The sequence below is a fragment of the Triturus cristatus genome, chromosome 2_1 (genome assembly GCF_964204655.1).
Source record: "Triturus cristatus chromosome 2_1, aTriCri1.1, whole genome shotgun sequence".
Classification (NCBI taxonomy): domain Eukaryota; kingdom Metazoa; phylum Chordata; class Amphibia; order Caudata; family Salamandridae; genus Triturus; species Triturus cristatus.
In genome coordinates, this window is record NC_140581.1 from 86,626,705 (window position 1) to 86,646,372 (window position 19,668).

General features: G+C 47.6%; 1 protein-coding gene across 3 annotated transcripts in view; it reads right to left on the reverse strand.

Moving 5' to 3' along the window:
- LOC146863805 (phospholipid-transporting ATPase ID-like) overlaps window positions 1–19,668 on the reverse strand; it is a 696,782-nt gene that overhangs the window by 72,647 nt on the left and 604,467 nt on the right. For all 3 annotated transcript variants that reach the window (XM_085628123.1, XM_085628125.1, XM_085628124.1), the window contains exons 19-22: window positions 10,972–11,083; window positions 8,220–8,325; window positions 4,507–4,660; window positions 2,552–2,735 (exon numbers count right to left, since the gene is read on the reverse strand). In XM_085628123.1, the coding sequence (XP_085484249.1) occupies window positions 2,552–2,735; window positions 4,507–4,660; window positions 8,220–8,325; window positions 10,972–11,083 (556 nt within the window). The remainder of the gene's footprint in view (window positions 1–2,551; window positions 2,736–4,506; window positions 4,661–8,219; window positions 8,326–10,971; window positions 11,084–19,668) is intronic.

The window sequence follows — 19,668 nt, forward strand, 5'->3', positions numbered from 1 at the left end:
CCAAATGTTTTTGCCTTCCCTAAAGCACATTTGTTGCTTAATTACTTAGAAACAGGTGCATATTCCACCTAACAATCCACAGGGCCCGCATTATGTTCTCACCCACATTTTACACTAACACCTCAAATGCCTGTCTGCTACTACGTTATTGGACTTGGCCCTTTTTATCAGGATCATCCACAGACATTTTGCCTTTACCCTCCTGATTTCTGAACCCATTTTTGTTAAAACTTGGTAAAATTGGCTTACACCCTATTTAGTTTACTTATAAGTCCCTAGTAAAGTGGTGCTGCATACCAAGGGCCTGTAAATGAAATACTACTAATTGTGCTGTAGCACTGATTGTGCCACCCACTACGTAGCCCTTTAAACGTGCCTCGGGTGTGCCATTGCAGCCAGTGTGTACAGCTTTAAGCTGCAATGTCGACCTGGCAAAATAAAGCTTTTGCCAGACCCAAACCTCCTTTTTTAATACATATAAGTCACTCCTAGGGTGGGCCATGGACAGCCCAGAGGGCAGGGTACAGTGTATTAAAAAAGTTGGACATGTACTTTTAGATTTTAGATGTCCTGTTGAAATTCGTTTTTCACCACTGCAAGGCCTGCCTCTCCCATAGGATAACATTCCGGTTACATTATTACATTTAATAAGCTGTAATTTCCAAATGGGAACAGATAACCAGTTCTTATTTTCTGTCTTTAGAATTGTAATGAAAAATCCTAAATTATGGTGAAGTCGGATTTTAAATTACAATTTTGAAAATACTACTTTTAGAAAGTTGGCATTTTCCTGTCTTAGCCATTTGGTCCCTGCAGCCTGTCTCCGGGTCAGATGACTGAATGTAGTTGACAGTTGAGCTTTATGTATACCTCCTAGACAGCCACACCCAATAGAGAGCTTAGGTGTGCCTGGGTAGGCCATCACTGGGAGGATAGGAGGGTGGAGAGGGGCACAGCCCTACTTACACTTGAATAGGCTGTGTACTGGCTCTACACAAAGGGCTGCATACCACCTGTAGTTAGTCTGGAGCCAAGACATGGAAGGCAGGATGCCTGGGGACTTCAATGGGGATTTCTAGATGCTTCTCTGACCTTCCAGAGGAAGGGCACCAGGTATAAATTTGAACCCCAGACACCAACTCTTCAGTACACTTCTGGACCTGTGCATAGTCTGCCAGACAGAAGGACTGCTGTGCTACTCAAAGGACTGCCACTCTTTCCGACTGCTGCTCTGAAAGAACTGCTGACCTGCTGTGCTCACCTGCTACCTGCTGTCGTCTTGCTTGGGTGAGGACCGCTCAAGTATCTGTTGAACTCAGGACCCCAAAGTAACCCAAGGGCTTGTTGGCTGGCTTCCCAACTTCAGCCTCAGGGGCAGAAGGCTCCAGCAACCTTGACCGCAGCACCTGGACTCTGCCATCTGAGTCTACCCTGCCAAGTGGTGCCACCCCAGTCCTGGACCCTTGAAAGTGGGTCTAAGGTGCTCTGCCACCCTCTGTGGATCCAGCAGAACAGACGAATCTCCTCTGCTGCACGGCCCAACCCTCAAGCAAAAACAAGGCAGGTAGTTCCATCAGAAAGACCTGCATCACATCGCATCCCGCTGTCTCATTGGATGTTCCTTTGTGTGACACATTTTCAGCGTAGGCCCTTGCACACCCTGACTATGCTCCTACAAACAGAATGCCATGCTTCAACTGCGCAACACATCCTCAGCGCCAGGCTTCGCATCGGAAGCCCTCGTAGATGGGAACATTGACGATGACACAGGACCTCACACCACAGCCTCTCTGCATCTCAGAACTGACGCATGGCTTCGGCTGCTCGATGCATCTTTGACGCAGACCATCGCAACACTCTGCAAGCCATAATTTAAGGTACTTTGTTCAGTGGGCCTAACTGGGTCCTTATAGCTAGCCTGTGCTCCATCGTGGTCGGCCTTAACTTGTGACTTTGTCCCGTTCCAGGGCGACAATATATCTACAGTTGGCGCTATGTGCTCTTTGGCGCTAATTTCACAAAAGTCTTTACAATTGCATGTCTCCTATTGGATTTTTGTTGTTTGGGTTTTGTTTGGGTCTTGTTGTACTCATTAGTAATCACTCTAGTGTTCTAACTCGGTGTGGGATCCTTTTTGTGTGGTGTTTTTCAGTTTATTACTGTTTGAAGGGTTGCACAAATAATTTACACATTGCCTCTAAGTTAAGCTTGACTACTCTGTGCCAAGCAACCGGGGGATTGAGCACATGTTAATTTAGGGTTGGCTTGTGCCTCAACCTGCAAAGATTGTGGTTGCTGCTTGACCAGTGCTCACACCCCAGTCAATCAACAACACCATTTCTTACACACACCTTTGTTGTAAAATGGGCTTAGAAAATAGTGCATCCTGATTCATTAAGGCAGAAGTTCAAAAACATGTTAGAGGTCATTTGTTTTTTTGGACTCAACCTAAAGACTTTGTGTAAAGTTTTAATGCTGTTGTATGACCCACTCCAACCCCAAGCAGGGTATAGTTACTCCGCAACTGTCTCTGAGAAAGCTCTCTCCTTACCTTTAATCATGCTTACGTCGTTAGCCCCATCACCGATGGCCAGAGTGACCGCCTTCTTGTACTTCTTCACTAGCTGCACCACCTGGGCCTTCTGGAGGGGTGTTACGCGGCAGCAGATAACAGCTCGACACATGCAAGCTGTCCTGAGCAGCTCCTTCTCCATGTTCTCCTCCAACGCGTAGGCCTGTGGGCGAGGTAAAGAGCTCGAAGCATGAAGCTTACAACAGCATAAAGGGGCCTGGATAGAGGGAAGGCAACCTACTGTTCTGTCCGTGGTCATTGTGTGATGTGCGAACTCACATCAGGAAGCATGGTTCAGTAAGGGAACGGCCTACAGCTATCATAGCATCGGTCCAGGCTGGCGTTATATATTAAGAAGGGGAATGCAGGGCCTGTGATAGCACTGCCAGAAAAAAGTGTGGAAACGCCTAGAAGACAGTGAATACCATGAAGGTGTGGGTGCAACAGAGCCAAAAGAGGTGTTTATTGGAGGGCGGCTGTACAGTTCAAATGCAGTTTGTGGAACAGTTTACTCTCTTTTCAGTTACGTTTGTTCACAGTGTGGTTTAGCCTTCACCCCAAAGCAACACTGCGAAGAAGGAAACAATATGTATGTGGGCTAAGTTAAGACTGGGCCATTCGTAAGTTTAGGACATGTGACTCTTTCACCAATACAATAGTCTTTTCCTCGCCTATTCAAGATCTCTAGCCTTATATTGCTCTCCTACATAGTCTATGTTGGCTGTGTTTTGATTCAGTCCTGCGAGTATGCTGTCCTATGCATTCACCATATTTTTAGTAAAGGTGGGTTTCCAGCGTTATTCTGCCCTCAGGTTCAACGGGTTTGAGTGTGTTAATCCTTTGAAGCTCCATAGTTCCTACCTTCTGCTCCTTTCACTGTTGGATTCCCCCAGGATCTCTGTGAGCATGTTATCCTTTACTGGTGATGACACGGAATCTCCTATTTTGGCAGAAGCTATTGTTGGGCTTGAGGTTAGCCATGTTGTTGTTATTAGTGGGTTTTACACTACGGTAGCTCTTTAGTGCCATAACCGAGGCACAAAAGCATATGTAATGTTAGTCTAGATAAGTACAATATATGGATCTGATCTCAAAATGCAGATTCCAGTGTCAAAATATATCATCAAGAAATGAATACCTAATATCTGCTGCCCAAGGCATCAAATGGGGCTTGAGTTTTTAAACTATGGAATCACCGAGGCAAAGAAAGTATTTTCTTTGAAACTCTAGTCAACCAGGGCCCTCCTCGTGTAAGCTCTGATTCGTGGTGGATGGCCGGGACACCTGAGAATGCCATATCAAGATCATGCAGGAAAAGCTTGGAAACTTTACCCTCCAGGTAGAGAGAGGCAAGGCTTCACTTTGCCCAGCCCCACTATTGTGGTGTCCCGCATAAGTAAAGTATTAGCAGAAAATGCTCTTGTGGGGGAAGCAATGCCCATTTCAAATATAATTGAACATGATATAATAAGAGCAACCAAGGGGGCATATAAGACGATGGTCACTAGAGCGATACTGAAAATTCTGTTATTTTAGCAACTTACGGATGACCACATTTGGGGGACAGGCCAGGACTGGCGGTTCAATCATGCTCACGTTGTAGCAGGCAGTGTTCAGGATTTTTTTAATGACAAGCTGAGGAGAAAGACTTTTAAGCCAAACTCACCAAAATATTCCAAAGTGTTGCTAATGTCCAATGACTCTACTAGTACTCTGCATCAGGTGGTATGCATACACCAGGATACGTAAGGATAACCACGCTATGGGACATAGACGACCAGCCATTGCTCCCCAAGACAGGTTAGACCTCGTGAAATCAGCCACCTCCTTCCCCTCCTAACCTGCCTCATAGTTTATACTTTGGTTTCAGCAGCCTGGGTCTGACCCGAGAACAGAATGTAAAGAATTAAACATCTTAAAGTGTCGCTCCTTACCAAACTGTGTCCATTGATGATTATCCCGTAACTCTCTTCGTCATCCACATCCTCATCTGGTAACATCTGAGATTTCTTTTTAGGTGACTGAATATGGATGGTGACCGCATCAGTGTCAAAAAAGGAATCTGGTTTCATTTTGCGCCTTGCACTCCTAATGTGGGATAGAAACTAGAATTAACAACCTGCATTTCAACCCTCCAGGTTATCTATATAGTGATCTCATGGGGACCAAGGGCAGGAATATAAAAATCCCATGGGCGATCCATCAACGCTTCTTCAATGGATGCTGATCATCAGTGCATGGCGTAAAGACTATGCACAGGCATACTAGGGACGAGGAATGAGTATGCTTGAATTAACAACCTGCATTTCAACCCTCCAGGTTATCTATATAGTGATCTCATGGGGACCAAGGGCAGGAATATCAAAATCCCATGGGCGATCCATCAACGCTTCTTCAATGGATGCTGATCATCAATGCATGGCGTAAAGACTATGCACAGGCATACTAGGGACGATGAATCAGTATGCTTGAATTAAGTTTACCCACAGGTCTTTATGACCGTCCCTTTGATATTGTTGAGATGGTCATGGGGCAAACAAAAGTCTAAATTAGGCGAAATATGTCTGTTACAATTCATATAATGGTTATCTGCATTTATTGGCTCTATGTAGGCTAAAAAAGAGGTCGCTATGGGTACACCCCAACAAACCAGCATTATTGATTCTCTGGTGTGTACCTTGGCTTTAATAGTCCTTCCGCTCTCGCTGATCTCCCAGTGTACATTATTTATTGTGCTTCACAGTTTGTCTAGCACAACGGACTGCAGGATTCAATAGCCCACATTGTCAAGTCCCAGTTCATTATGGTTATTCATGACATAAAACGGTTCATTGCATGTTGATGTTGATTCGCTGTAACTCCTAATTTGTCCTTCACTTCATATAGAGCTCATCGGAAGACTGCAGACAGCTCAATGTTCAGAGAGCAAACTTTCAATACAGATAACAGACTGTGCTGCTGGAGAGAGTCTTCGCCAGCACATCGACCAATTATTGTCTCTAAAAAGCCAAAACTGTGCTGGTAAACACATGCGAAGCGTACTGTTGGCCTCTGTTACGAAATGCAAATAAAAAGATTTAAACCATAAAAAGCCAAAACTTGAATCCACAGCCTGTGTTGTGGCTGCACTTCCATCAACCACCACTGATGATTCCTAGGTGTGGCCTTGACTTCCTCTGTCTCAGGTCCCCTACATTAATGCAGAGCTTGCATTCCTCTATGGCACAGTTCATCTGTTGCATCAGCCTGTACGATTCAAGAGCCCAAGATGCCCACCCTTATTACCAGGCACTCTGACTCCATCCGCCACATGCCTCTGGCTTTCCTTCCTCCTCCATCCCTCGGGCTCACGCTTGTTGCCCCCGGTGAGCAGAGAGAGAGAGACATTGGCTGTCTCAGGTCTGCAGTGAATGAGATAGGAGTCACGTGGTGGGTCATACCCACCACTGTGGGTATCATCCACCATTCCGCTGGCTTCCTCGGGTCAAGACAGAACCCGTTTAGAAGAGAGAGATCAGTGAGACGCCGGGTAATCAAATGCGGTTCCACCACATCTGGGTGCTTCTGGAGACATGGAGAAGAGGATGTATCTGTGACACCTCCTTTAAATTCTTCCTTCAAGTCACCAGGGACACATGGGTGATATCAGAGCAGTGAAACTAAGCTTCATGTTTTACTGGTATAACGTAAAAGCAGAGAAGAGCTGGGTTCTAAAGCTTGGGTTCCACCCAGAGGCCTCCCACGGAAGACATTACAAATAGCAGACATTTCTGCCAGCTTTGGTATCTGCTGTGGCATCACCACAGCTGACAATCACTTTAGTTGACACCTTACCCACATTCATTATGAATGTCTTTGGCTCAATAGTGAGAGGTGCACAGAAACAGGGGGGTCGTTATTAAATAGACAAGTTGCAGTTATATAGTATAAAAGTTCTAGTCAAATCTTAATTTTTATTTCTTTCAAAATAAGAATAGATCACATGGTCTAAGCATGTCAACATGGCCATAATACCAGACGCGAGTCCCATGCTTGATGTCCCTTACTCGTAAGGCACTAAGAGGCCTAGACCAGCCAGGGGTTGTTTGAGCTCCAGCCAGGGGTTGCTCATGCTCCAGCCAGGGGTTGCTCATGCTCCAGCTAGAGATTGCTCGAGCTCCAGTCAAGGGTTGCTCGAGCTCCAGCCAGGGGTTGCTCGTGCTCCAGCCAGAGGTTGCTCGAGCACCAGGTAGGGGTTGCTCATGCTCCAGGAGGGGTTGCTCGTGCTCCAGCCAGGGGTTGCTCGTGCTCCAGCCAGGGGTTGCTCGTGCTCCAGCCAGGGGTTGCTCGTGCTCCAGCCAGGGGTTGCTCATGCTCCAGCCAGAGATTGCTCGAGCTCCAGCCAGGGGTTGCTCCAGCCATGGGTTGCTCGTGCTCCAGCTATGGGTTGCTCGTGCTCCAGCCAGAGGTTGCTCGTGCTCCAGCCAGGGGTTGCTCGTGCTCCAGCCTGGGGTTGCTCGTGCTTCAGCCTGAGGTTGCTCGTGCTCCAGCCTGAGGTTGCTCGTGCTGCAGCCTGGGGTTGCTCGTGCTGTAGCCTGGGGTTGCTCGTGCTCCAGCCAGGGGTTGCTCGTGCTTCAGCCTGAGATTGCTCGAGCTCCAGCCAGGGGTTGCTCCAGCCAAGGGTTGCTCGTGCTCCAGCCATGGGTTGCTCGTGCTCCAGCCAGAGGTTGCTCGTGCTCCAGCCAGGGGTTGCTCGTGCTCCAGCCTGGGGTTGCTCGTGCTTCAGCCTGAGGTTGCTCGTGCTCCAGCCTGAGGTTGCTCGTGCTGCAGCCTGGGGTTGCTCGTGCTGCAGCCTGGGGTTGCTCGTGCTCCAGCCAGGGGTTGCTCATGCTCCAGCCTGGGGTTGCTCGTGCTTCAGCCTGAGGTTGCTCGTGCTCCAGCCTGAGGTTGCTCGTGCTGCAGCCTGGGGTTGCTCGTGCTGCAGCCTGGGGTTGCTCGTGCTCCAGCCAGGGGTTGCTCGTGCTCCAGCCAGGGGTTGCTCGTGCTTCCATATACAGTGAACATAGCTGCCCAGTTTAGACAGTTGCTGTTGAAGCAGAGCCAGGCCTGATTTCAATATGGCTGGTCGTGATCTGAGGGGGGACAGTGGTCCAAAACAAAGCACTGGAAAAGAGCCCCAAATGATTGCCAGTGACAGGGATATTTGTAAGTAAAGTTTCTATTCACTGCATTTGTGTGTCATCATTTTAGCAACTGCTTCAAGTAAGGGGGTGTCCACTTGAGGATCATTTGAGATGGTGGGAATTATTTCTTCTTCAAAAATCCGTTTGAAGACATAAAGTTGTATGAGTTATGGGTTTGTGAATGAACTAGATTGAACGACTGTGCATTTCTGTACATATAGAAGTCTGTTAAACGTGTACATATTTTCTAGCACAGTGTAAAGAAGCTTCTTATGTCTGATCACAATCTCTGCTAAAGTGCTGAAACGTCCAGGAGGCGGCCCGCAAGGATAATGACCATGCAACATGCAGGCCTCTGTGCGGGTACCACCCTCAGGGATACATGAGACGCGCATGTGGAAAATGTCGATGATAGGACTCAAGAGATAGCATGGACAGCGATGAGCGAATGATGCATTGGCATTGACTTCCTATTATTTGAATACCTGAGCTCTTCCAGCACTTCCTCTGGGCTGTTTCCTCTGATGATGAACACCTCTTTCATCTCGTCCTGCAGCATGTTGCAGGCATAGCCAATGTTCTCCGCCGTCTCTACGAAAGGAAAGCAGTCACTCAGTATGTGTCTCTGTAGTCTATATTTCCCATGCAGTGAATACAAACTACTGTTGCAACCATTCAAACATATCAAAATATGGTGGTTTTATAAAAGATTATATTGATTTTATAAATTTGATGACCAACAACATTTGTGACAGTGTGCATGTCACTGCAAGGTTCACACAAATGCATGCATGGACGTCAATTCACCAAAATGCCAGGAGTAGCAGAAGTGACAATACATGCCCTTTCACACCTGATGACATCACACAGTTTAATCCTTGTCTCACTATCAGCCCTTTAACAGGTGGCAGCTGTAGAATCCTTTCCCCTTCCAGTGCCGGCCAGGTGACTGTCACTGAACTGATGCCGCAACAGAGTGGTCGCCTTCATGTTAAAGAGGTGGTAATATGAGCAGCTGCATTTTGGGTTATTGTCACGTTAACATAGAAATGACCAAACTATCTGCACTGGAAGAATCTGCCTTTTGGACTTACTGCCCAGAACTGAACTGATACCCAGTGCTTGCCCCTTGTTCTGAAACAGATCCATCCATTCAACTACCAATTATCTTTCTCCCTAGCAGAAAATCTTGTGGTAGATGGTGTTGTGACTTCAATCAGCATTCCATGCCAAGGTGGTGTGGTAACTATTTAATCCCACTCTAGCGCCACATAGTAGCTCTGCCCTGTTCTACGATTTTGTGGCGGTACTATAATATCATACTAAAGTGATTGATATTTTTTTACCACAAATTGAGAAAAATGACAGCAGCTTGAATCCTAGATTGGCAGGTCCAGGATTCCCTGTGGGAGTCTTTGTTCATCGAGTACTCAATGTGTTTATATCCACTTCAAGCGATTTAAATGTCAAACATAGCATGGGCAGCACCTCCAGAGGTCTCCCCAGGTGCACCAGACATGGTCCACATACTTCCTTGGCAGGGCCAAGAGAGGTGCCTTCACCTTCCGCAGGAGTTACCCTTAATCCCAGAAAAAGAAAGGGGGAATAGCTCCCACTTCATTCGTCTTATGAAAATCTGATCCCTGAAGAACAAGCACCTTATATCTATTATATTTTCATTAATGAATTCTTAACAGAATCAACAACCAATTCTACCAGATCAAGGACAGACTCTCGGGTTACTGGGTACTGATGAGGACGATAACCCTTGCCTCGTGGGCCGAGCCATGATATTTTCTGCCTGTGGGCCATACAGGTAAAACACCAGGTACATACACTCCACTGCTACTGAGGTGTTCATGAACACTCTGACTCATCCACCATAACCTGTAAACTTGAAACACTTCTACAGATTTCTAAGGAGCATTTCTCCATTGAAAACCACATCTACAGTGTAACTTGATTGTTCTGTTGATGCTGGTGAAGGCTCCTTTTGACTTCCTAAAACACCCAGGGAAATGATTGTATTCAGGAGGCACAGCTGTAAAAATCTCCGAACCCTCCCTAATCGCGAATAAAGGGCCTAAACTGAGCCAGCAAGCTTCAGCTTCCTGACATCCTTGAAATCATTTCCGATTTTCATATTAATCAGGTTATATTTCTTTCAGTCATCTTTCCTAGGCCTTGTGCATGAATTTCGTCTCATGTGGATGTTGTATAAACCCTGTGATTTTTTATTTACCTGATATGATTATGACCTATATGGGAAACACTCTTGGTAGGAAATATAACGAAGCCTTGGTTTATCATCTAGTTGCACAATTTTCACTTATTTTGACACGTAACCAGATAAGGGGCAAAAGCCCTCTGCGTCATTGCAAAAACATTTTGTGGCTATCAAGAAAAACAGCCCAGTTTGTCAGATCAGTGTCATGTGGACAGTGGTTTGAGACCAAATGTTATATATCCAGTTTATTTTGTCTGTTCATGCTTTAGACTTCATACCCTCTAAGCAGACTGTTTGTGGTGAGGCCTTTAATGGGGATGCAAGATAACAGTGTATTTAGAAGGAGGCAAATGTGGAAGATTTTCCCTCTCATACTATTCAAAGTTTATGAGTAAATTGTTGGTATGTTCTTGTTTAAAATGTTATTGGAGTGCTATACAATGGAACAACATCAGTTGCAAACACAAAACACTAGTAATTGTAATATATTACATTCTTGGTGAACATGTGTGTCTTTACAAATATATAAATGTTATCCGATGCCTAAAAAGAAATTAAAACTTCACCTTCACTATAAAACCATTCCTCAACAAGGCTGTAGAGAAGCAACTGCTGTTCGGGTGAACATTAATGCCAACTGAGGTGGTTTTTAGTGAAGGTATTTGTCTCACTGTGATGTAGCCATAATGATCCCCTCAGCTCTAGGATAATCATGAGCAAGGCTGGACCAGCTAGATTTTACTGAGCGTCTTTTTAATCTTCCACCAAATCGCAGAGCGCAATAATTAAAGTCAATGTCTCGAATATGGTTACTCCTAGACTTGCAAAAATATATTCCTAGATTTCTGGATGTATTTTTTATATTCTCACACTGATGTGGATGGCTTTTGTGCGCAGCTGGGAGCATGAAAAATATTTATTTTTCTTTAAAAAAAAATACTCTTGATAATGAAATGTAGTGAAATGCAAGGGGCTAGCTGTTTATAGGAATACCCTAAGGGGACACTTACCTTGTTTGTCCCCAGTGAGCACCCATATCTTTATGTTGGCTTTGGTCAGTGTCTCGATAGTCTGAGGGACCCCATCCTGAAGTTTATCCTCAATGGCGGTGGCACCTAGTAACTTCCAGTAAGACATGAAACACATTTTACAAAATATAGTTGGCTTCTCAACACAAACACCTGAACCATCTTTAAATAATGCACACATGAATGCTATACAGTCTTTGCAGATAACACCAGAAAACGTCTTTCAAAACGTTCACGTATTGTTGAGCTGTTTTCTATGTAAACCAATTTCACTTATGCTTCATATTCTGACACTTATAAATGAATATCTTCAGTTCTCGCACAGCGGTGTGGATATACATTGCAAGCGCATAACCTGACACATATAAACAAATCCCTTCAGGTCTCCGCCAGCGGTGTGAGTATACATTGCAAGCGCATAGCCTGATACATACAAACAAATATCTTCAGGTCTCGCACAGGGGTGTGGGTATACATTGCAAGTGCATAGCCTGACACATAGAAACGAATATCTTCAGGTCTCGCACAGGGGTGTGGGTATACATTGCAAGTGCATAGCCTGACACATAGAAACGAATATCTTCAGGTCTCGCACAGCGGTGTGGGTAAACATTACAAGTGCATAGTGTGAGAAGTTGGCCTGATGTATGATGTCACTAGTTCTAGTGCACACCTTATATCAGTCCAAACAACCCTTATGGTGATTGGTTGTAAAGTCAACCTTATAGACCAGCTATCCTAGTGGTAGCATGGACAAGAGCAGTCTTAGGCTAAACTCTGAATGGCATGTGAAGCCAGCTGTGATACCATATATAATCCCTTGAATACCAAATGAAAGGACACCACAACAGATATATATATAAAATAAAGTGTATTTATTCTAGTCAAACCCTCAGCACTCTTTATGAGATTCGAGGTAAGTACAACACAGTCTTATTCAAGCATACATTAGTCACACAGGTAAGTAATACAATTAGGCCCTAGGGGCCACGCAAACCATATACTAAAGAAGTGGTATAAGGACCACTGTCACGGAAATAGGATAGGCCTAGGCCTAGGGAATCGCTGGGGCTACACTACACTAGCAACAGTTAGGAAGTGGGAGGCCCACGGGATTCAGGTGCAGAGTGGAAACACCCACGCGTAATGCGTAAAAGTCGATAGAATTACTAGCAGTTAGAAATTAACAGTTTAAGGACACTTCTGAAGCAGCTAGAGAGTCGAGACTCGGAAACTAGACCCTAGGATAGTCACTACCCTTGTGAGCACCGAAGTACCCAAGTTACCTAGCCCACGGGCTGTGGGTGCATAGGTGTGGACTTGCGTCGGGTTTCGTCGTGGACTTCTATGGATGCCTGAAGGAAAGTTGCTGACAGGCAGTCAGTGAAGAGCGTCCGGTGGATACCAAGGCTGGGATCAAGAAGAGAGGATACCTGCAAGCAGAAGGGACAGAGTCAAGGTCACTAGCCAGTGACCACGTGGAACCAGGAAGGAACCAGGCGATGTCGTGAAGATTGCAGGTGAAAGGTGAAGCTTGTCACTGCAGCCACGGGTACCAGGAGGCGTCGAGGACGACCAGGACCAGGAGGCGAGCTGTCCCACGAAGGCTCTTGCTGTCGGCGGCGTCGAAGTCGAACTAGGACTCACCAAGCCTTGGCAAGCGGAACCCACGAAGAACGGAGGACTTGCTTCTGGTGCAGACCAGGAAGGTCTGGGGTACTTCTCTTTTGCAAGGAAGCGGGAGCCAGTCTGGAGGAGCCAAACCAGCAGTGAAGATTTCAAGGGGTGTCGTCACAAAGGCCGCTAGCCAACGGGCAAGCAACCGGACAGACGCGGCAAGCAGGAAAATGCAGAAGGGCCCCACGCAGGACTCGTGGAGTGTGGGGGGCTGATCTTCGGTGCAGATGGTGCTTCAGGTTGGGGCTTCTCAATCCCCGGTGCACAACTTCGAGGGTGCCTCAGAAGCTGCGCTGGAAGATACTAGCCACTTTTCCCAGGTAGCCGGTCCCACGTCTCTCGTCGCCTCCACGGATCTCAGCTCGGCCGTGGATGTGGATCAGGGTCGGAGAAGTCTGGAAGTCAAGGCTCTGGTCGGGCTCTGCAGTCGGTCCCTCGTAGAACTTCAGCAAAGCAAAGGGTAGTCTCTTGATGGTGCCTGTTTGCACAGGGTAGCCACTCCTTGGCCACAAGGGAGATTCTTCAGTCTTCTTCTTTCGTCGAATGTCGAAGGTCCAGAGTTTCTGTTCAAGTTGCAGGTTCAGGATAATCTAATCTCCTGGGGCCCAGCTACCACTCTTATACTAATCTGGGGGGCTGGGTTGCCTGCTAGGTCACGCCTTATGGGTGGTACCTGGGAGGGGGGTGGTTACACCCCCTTCCCTTTGTCCAGTTTCGGGCCAGGAGTGGACTGGGGCTGGAGTGCCCCAGCACCGGTTTGAACTGGACTATGCATGGGACACCTTGTGTGCCCCAGGCATGTCTCATTCCTTTCAGCCCTCCCTGCCCCAATACACTAAAGTCTGTCTGTGGAGGTGCTAGCACCTCCCCAAGCAGGAAACCTATTGTCCAAGCCTCCCTTGCCGAGACCACTCCCAGCAGCAGGAGGTCAGACTTGTGTCTGTGGAAGCAGCATCCATTTTGTGATGCTGAGGCTTTGGTTAGAGTTAAACAGCAAAGTAGGATTTTAACATGTCTCTCCCTCTAGAAGGGAGGGATAATATCCTCATCACCAGAAATGGTATGGGGGTATTATTCCAAAGTGTTAGACACCTTACACGACATGTTTTGATAAAGCCAAACCATAGTTACCATAACCGTTTAAGATTATTAAGCGGTACAAAAGGGGGTGGTGATGGACGAAGCATCTGAACCAATCAAACACTCACACCCAGTCAACAGATCTGGGTTTGATCCAACACCGTTCTTTAGCCCACTCTGCCACCCCAGTTCAGACATGGCCATATGCAAATCAGTCTGACCCTGTGCCTCATGGGAACAGTCCAGCCCGAACTGCCAAGCCATGCCTTCCCTGGACCGGAAACAAGCTTCCTAGGACCGGTTTCTGGCATTTCAGCCGTCTTCAGCCAGGCTTGCTTGAATCCAGTGGCAAAGTGAGCAAGGGACTCACGTCTGAGCATACCCTGCCAACTTATGGCGAACAAAGCGGTACAAAAGGGGGTGGTGATGGACGGAGCATCTGAACCAATCAAACACTCACACTTTTATTAGGCACTTTAAGAGTATATGGTAGGCTATATCATAGAACAGCTATAAGGACATGGTTCCGAAAGCTGCAGACAGGCTCAGCTCATGCTAGAGCACCATCTCACATGTTACCAAGCACTCTGCCTCCAGGATTGTTAAGGCCTGCCATAGGAGTGGCTGATAGGTACACATGTGTCTATTTTAAGGGTAGATATAGGTATACTATATCTAAGCAAGGGGTGATTACACGACCTTGCCCCAGCTGAATGATCAGCCAGTTGTGTCTGATTGGAAGGCCAGACCAGGGGTGGCATAATACATGCTGCAGCCCCTGGGAGGCCTAGGGTACACCTATGCCCTGGGTTCCTAGGGTACACTGTACAGGGTCCAATAAGGTGATCCTTACCAATTGGGAATGTACCTAGGGTACATGGAGTCCATTTTAAAGAGAGAGCAGACAGCCTGAGACCCTGAATGGCAGGATCTCAGGCCAACTAAGTCGAAAAACCAGCTAGACACTAGGCAAAAAGTTGGGGGTAACCATAGTCAGATATCCACCTTCCTACACAACCACCCCCCCCCCCCCAAACGAAAGGAGATAAGGCTGGCCTTGACAAGGCAAGCCTCTATTGCCTAAGTGGCCATATAAGGAAGAACCAGCACTGGCATGGTTACCCCCTGTCTCATGGTCCACTAAGCAATCCCTCACCCTAAAGGTATCATTGGGTCTCCACCATAGGGAATCTCTACCTTTGGTGTGTCTTTGCAAAGTAAAAGGCTGGTGTTGAGATGGAGTACTGAAGTGAGTGTCCTCAAAGTGAGGCCTCAGCTTCCTCCAATCATCCTCCACCATAGATGCCTTTCTTTCTTTCACTGAGTTGCACTGTGCTCTCAGGGTCAGCCTCTGGCTACCTAAAGCTGGAGGCTGGGTCCCTTTTGTGGGCTTACTGGAGGGACAGGTCAGGTTTGGGGCCCTAAGGTCCCATGTTTGCCTGTGTCCAACAGAATCCCTCTGGGGGAGGTCCCTAAATACCTGTAAAGGAGATCCCTCAGGAATGTTTTTAACCATCACCTGGCTAGGGCTACTAGCCAGGCAATCCTCATTCTTTTGATGGGGGGTTCTTGTGGACAGGGGCCCTCTTGGGGTCCACTGGCCTCCCTGACCTCTGCAGCCCTGGGCTGACTGAGGCAGGGTAGAGAGAGGCAGGCTACCTGCACCAGACTGGGTCCCACCTTGGAAGGGGCCACTGACATCAGAGGCTCTGCCAGGCCAGGCCTGGCTACCTCTGGGGCAGTTCCTTCATAAGGGGTGAGGTCAGATCCCTGAGGAGGCTGACCTTTTCCTAATGTCTGGGGAGAGGGAGACTTTTCTTCCTCCCCACTACTCTCTGTTTGTGTGGAGTGATCCATAGTTTCAGGCTTCACTACACCTATGTCAGTCTGGGTATGGGCTGAGACCATTACAGCCTTGCCAACCTTTTCAGGGAGGCACTCATTTTGGGTTTGAGCTGTGACTGTCACAGCCCTGCCAATCTCTACAGGGAAGTCTGTCTTTGCATGGGCTGTGGCTACCACTGCCCTTCCAACCTTTTCAGGGAGGAAATCTACTTGGACAGGGGTTGTGGCTGGCACAACCCCACTACCCTTTTTTGAAAGGCCTACCATTTTGGAATGGGTGTCTTGTTCAACTCCAGCCCAAGCTGAGAGTTCTAAGTCATTCCCCAGTAAGCAGTCCACAGGCAAGGTTGGAGACACTGCTACCCTTTTAGAGCCAGTGACACCTCCCCAGCTGAGACATACCTCTGCCATGGGATGACTGTTCTGTTTGCCATCAATGTTAGTTACCTGGTATGAGAAACCAGGCAAAAGCTGCTCAGAGGGAACTAGCCTATGGGCCATCATAGTGATGCTAGCTCCAGTGTCTCTGTAGGCCTCAGCTTTTCTGCCATTGATGTAGGGCTCCTGTCTGTACCTACCCAAAGTGTTGGGACAGGCAGTGAAGTTGGCAAACCCCATGCCACCATCACAGACAAGAGTAGCTGCTGTAGGGGAATTGGCTAAGCCAGGGTCCCCCTGTGTTCCCCAAGAAAACCCAAGCAAATGTTTGGGGGCACTCCCACCACCTGGGGGATTACTGCTGACAGTAATAGGTGGTGTGACAGGAGTAGTTGGAGGAACAGTTTTGTTTTTAGCCTTTGGGCAACTGCTGTCAGTTTTCCAATGCCCAGGAGTTTTACACTCATGGCAGTAAGGCTTTTTAACTGTGGTAGAGGAGGGAGCTTGGGACCCACCACCCTGTGTGGAGTTTTGGGGCCCTGAGGAAGATTTCTCTTTTGTTTTATCCCCACCCTTCTCTTGAGGCTTGGTGGTATCTTTCTTTTGGTCACCACCCTGATTTTTAGGCCTAATCCTGGTCCTGACCCATTTATCTGCCCTCTTTCCCAATTCTTGGGGAGAGGTCAAATCTGAGTCTACCAGGTGTTGATGGAGAAGCTGGTTCTGACAATTCCTAAGGATCTGCTCCCTCATAATCAAGTTGTACAATCCTGTATAGTCCTGCACCTTGCTGCCAGTTAACCAACCTTCCAAAGCCTTAGTGGCACAATCCACAAAATCAGACCAGTCCTGTGTCTGTGTCTTCTGGGTGTCTCTGAACAACAACCTATATTGCTCAGTGGTTAAGCCAAACCCATCTATCAGAGCACTCTTCAGGACTTTGTAATTGTTAGCATCCTCATCACTGACTGTGAGGAGCTTGTCTCTACCTTTGTCAGAAAAGGAGAGCCACAAGATAGCTGCCCACTGACTCTGGGGTACCTGCTGTACTTTGCAGGCCCTCTCCAAAGCAGTCATCCACTTGTGGATGTCATCCCCATTCTGATATGGGGGGACTATCTTGCTTAGGTTTCTATGGTCATAAGACCTATCCCTATCTCTAAGAATGTTGCTGCCACCAGTGGGTTCTGACCCACACAATTTTTGCTCTCTGGCCAGAGCAAGCTTCTCTTTGGCACGGGCAAGTTCTTCCCTTTCAATCCTCAGTTTGGCTTCCTTCATTCTGGCCTCATGCTCTCTCCTTTGGGGGGAAGTCATCCCCCTGTGGGATGAAGCATTGGAGCTTCTTGAGTGATAGAAGTGGAGAGAGTCCCCTGAGGGAGATCTACCCCTCCTATCTCTCTTTTGAAGATTACTTGGGGGCCTGTAAGGGAAGCTCCCATGCAAGCTCCCATGCAAGCTTAAGTTAGCCTGACTAAGTCTTCTGACTGGGGTCTTGCTACCTCCCTCTTCTTCTGAAGTTTCTTCTGCCTCATCTGTATCAGTTAAGTCAGGGGTCTCTTCTGTGGAGGGGAGGCCCTTATCTACAGCTATGGCACCATACTTGGCAGCTCTTTCAGCATCATAGGCCTCCAGAAGCTCCACTAGCTGTCTAAGGGTAGGGTTGGAACCCTGTTTTAATCTCCTGGAGGTACACAGTTGTCTCATCTCCTGGAAAGTGAATGCATCATATCTAGAGGGAATCTGTCCAGGATTCTCCTCTCCTGAGGGAGTATCAGTGTGATCTCCATTCAGGGACATGATTCTAGTGAGGGTGTGGTGTGTGCACCTACCTACACTAGTTGTATCTACTAAACCTCTCTAGTAGTTGTAGTCAGGGTGTGCTAGGCCCTTCAACCTACAACAACTAAGTCCAGTAGGACTTAAGTATTATAATCTATGTTATATGTACCTAGACAATATCTGTGCGATCTTTCAATTTGGTATCTCAAGATTACAATGGTATTACAACAGCAAGCTCAGATCCCAACCGCTGCCCACCAATGTGAGAAGTTGGCCTGATGTATGATGTCACTAGTTCTAGTGCACACCTTATATCAGTCCAAACAACCCTTATGGTGATTGGTTGTAAAGTCAACCTTATAGACCAGCTATCCTAGTGGTAGCATGGACAAGAGCAGTCTTAGGCTAAACTCTGAATGGCATGTGAAGCCAGCTGTGATACCATATATAATCCCTTGAATACCAAATGAAAGGACACCACAACAGATATATATATAAAATAAAGTGTATTTATTCTAGTCAAACCCTCAGCACTCTTTATGAGATTCGAGGTAAGTACAACACAGTCTTATTCAAGCATACATTAGTCACACAGGTAAGTAATACAGTTAGGCCCTATGGGCCACGAAAACCATATACTAAAGAAGTGGTATAAGGACCACTGTCACGGAAATAGGATAGGCCTAGGCCAAGGGAATCGCTGGGGCTACACTACACTAGCAACAGTTAGGAAGTGGGAGGCCCACGGGATTCAGGTGCAGAGTGGAAACACTCACGCGTAATGCGTAAAAGTCGATAGAATTACTAGCAGTTAGAAATTAACAGTTTAAGGACACTTCTGAAGCAGCTAGAGAGTCAAGACTCGGAAACTAGACCCTAGGATAGTCACTACCCTTGTGAGCACCGAAGTACCCAAGTTACCTAGCCCACGGGCTGCGGGTGCATAGGTGTGGACTTGCGTCGGGTTTCGTCGTGGACTTCTATGGATGCCTGAAGGAAAGTTGCTGACAGGCAGTCAGTGAAGAGTGTCCGGTGGATCCCAAGGCTGGGATCAAGAAGGGAGGATACCTGCAAGCAGAAGGGACAGAGTCAAGGTCACTAGCCAGTGACCACGTGGATCCAGGAAGGAACCAGGCGATGTCGTGAAGATTGCAGGTGAAAGGTGAAGCTTGTCACTGCAGCCACGGGTACCAGGAGGCGTCGAGGACGACCAGGACCAGGAGGCGAGCTGTCCCACGAAGGCTCTTGCTGTCAGCGGCGTCGAAGTCGAACTAGGACTCACCAAGCCTTGGCAAGCGGAACCCACGAAGAACGGAAGACTTGCTTCTGGTGCAGACCAGGAAGGTCTGGGGTGCTTCTCTTTTGCAAGGAAGCGGGAGCCAGTCTAGAGGAGGCAAACAAGCAGTGAAGATTTCAAGGGGTGTCGTCACAAAGGCCACTAGCCAACGGGCAAGCAACAGGACAGACGCGGCAAGCAGGAAAATGCAGAAGGGCCCCACGCAGGACTCGTGGAGTGTGGGGGGCTGATCTTCGGTGCAGATGGTGCTTGGGGTTGGGGCTTCTCAAACCCCGGTGCACAACTTCGAGGGTGCCTCAGAAGCTGCGCTGGAAGATACTAGCCACTTTTCCCAGGTAGCCGGTCCCACGTCTCTCGTCGCCTCCACGGATCTCAGCTCGGCTGTGGATGTGGATCAGGGTCGGAGAAGTCTGGAAGTCAAGGCTCTGGTCGGGCTCTGCAGTCGGTCCCTCGTAGAACTTCAGCAGAGCAAAGGGTAGTCTCTTGATGGTGCCTGTTTGCACAGGGTAGCCACTCCTTGGCCACAAGGGAGATTCTTCAGTCTTCTTCTTTCGTCGAATGTCGAAGGTCCAGAGTTTCTGTTCAAGTTGCAGGTTCAGGATAATCTAATCTCCTGGGGC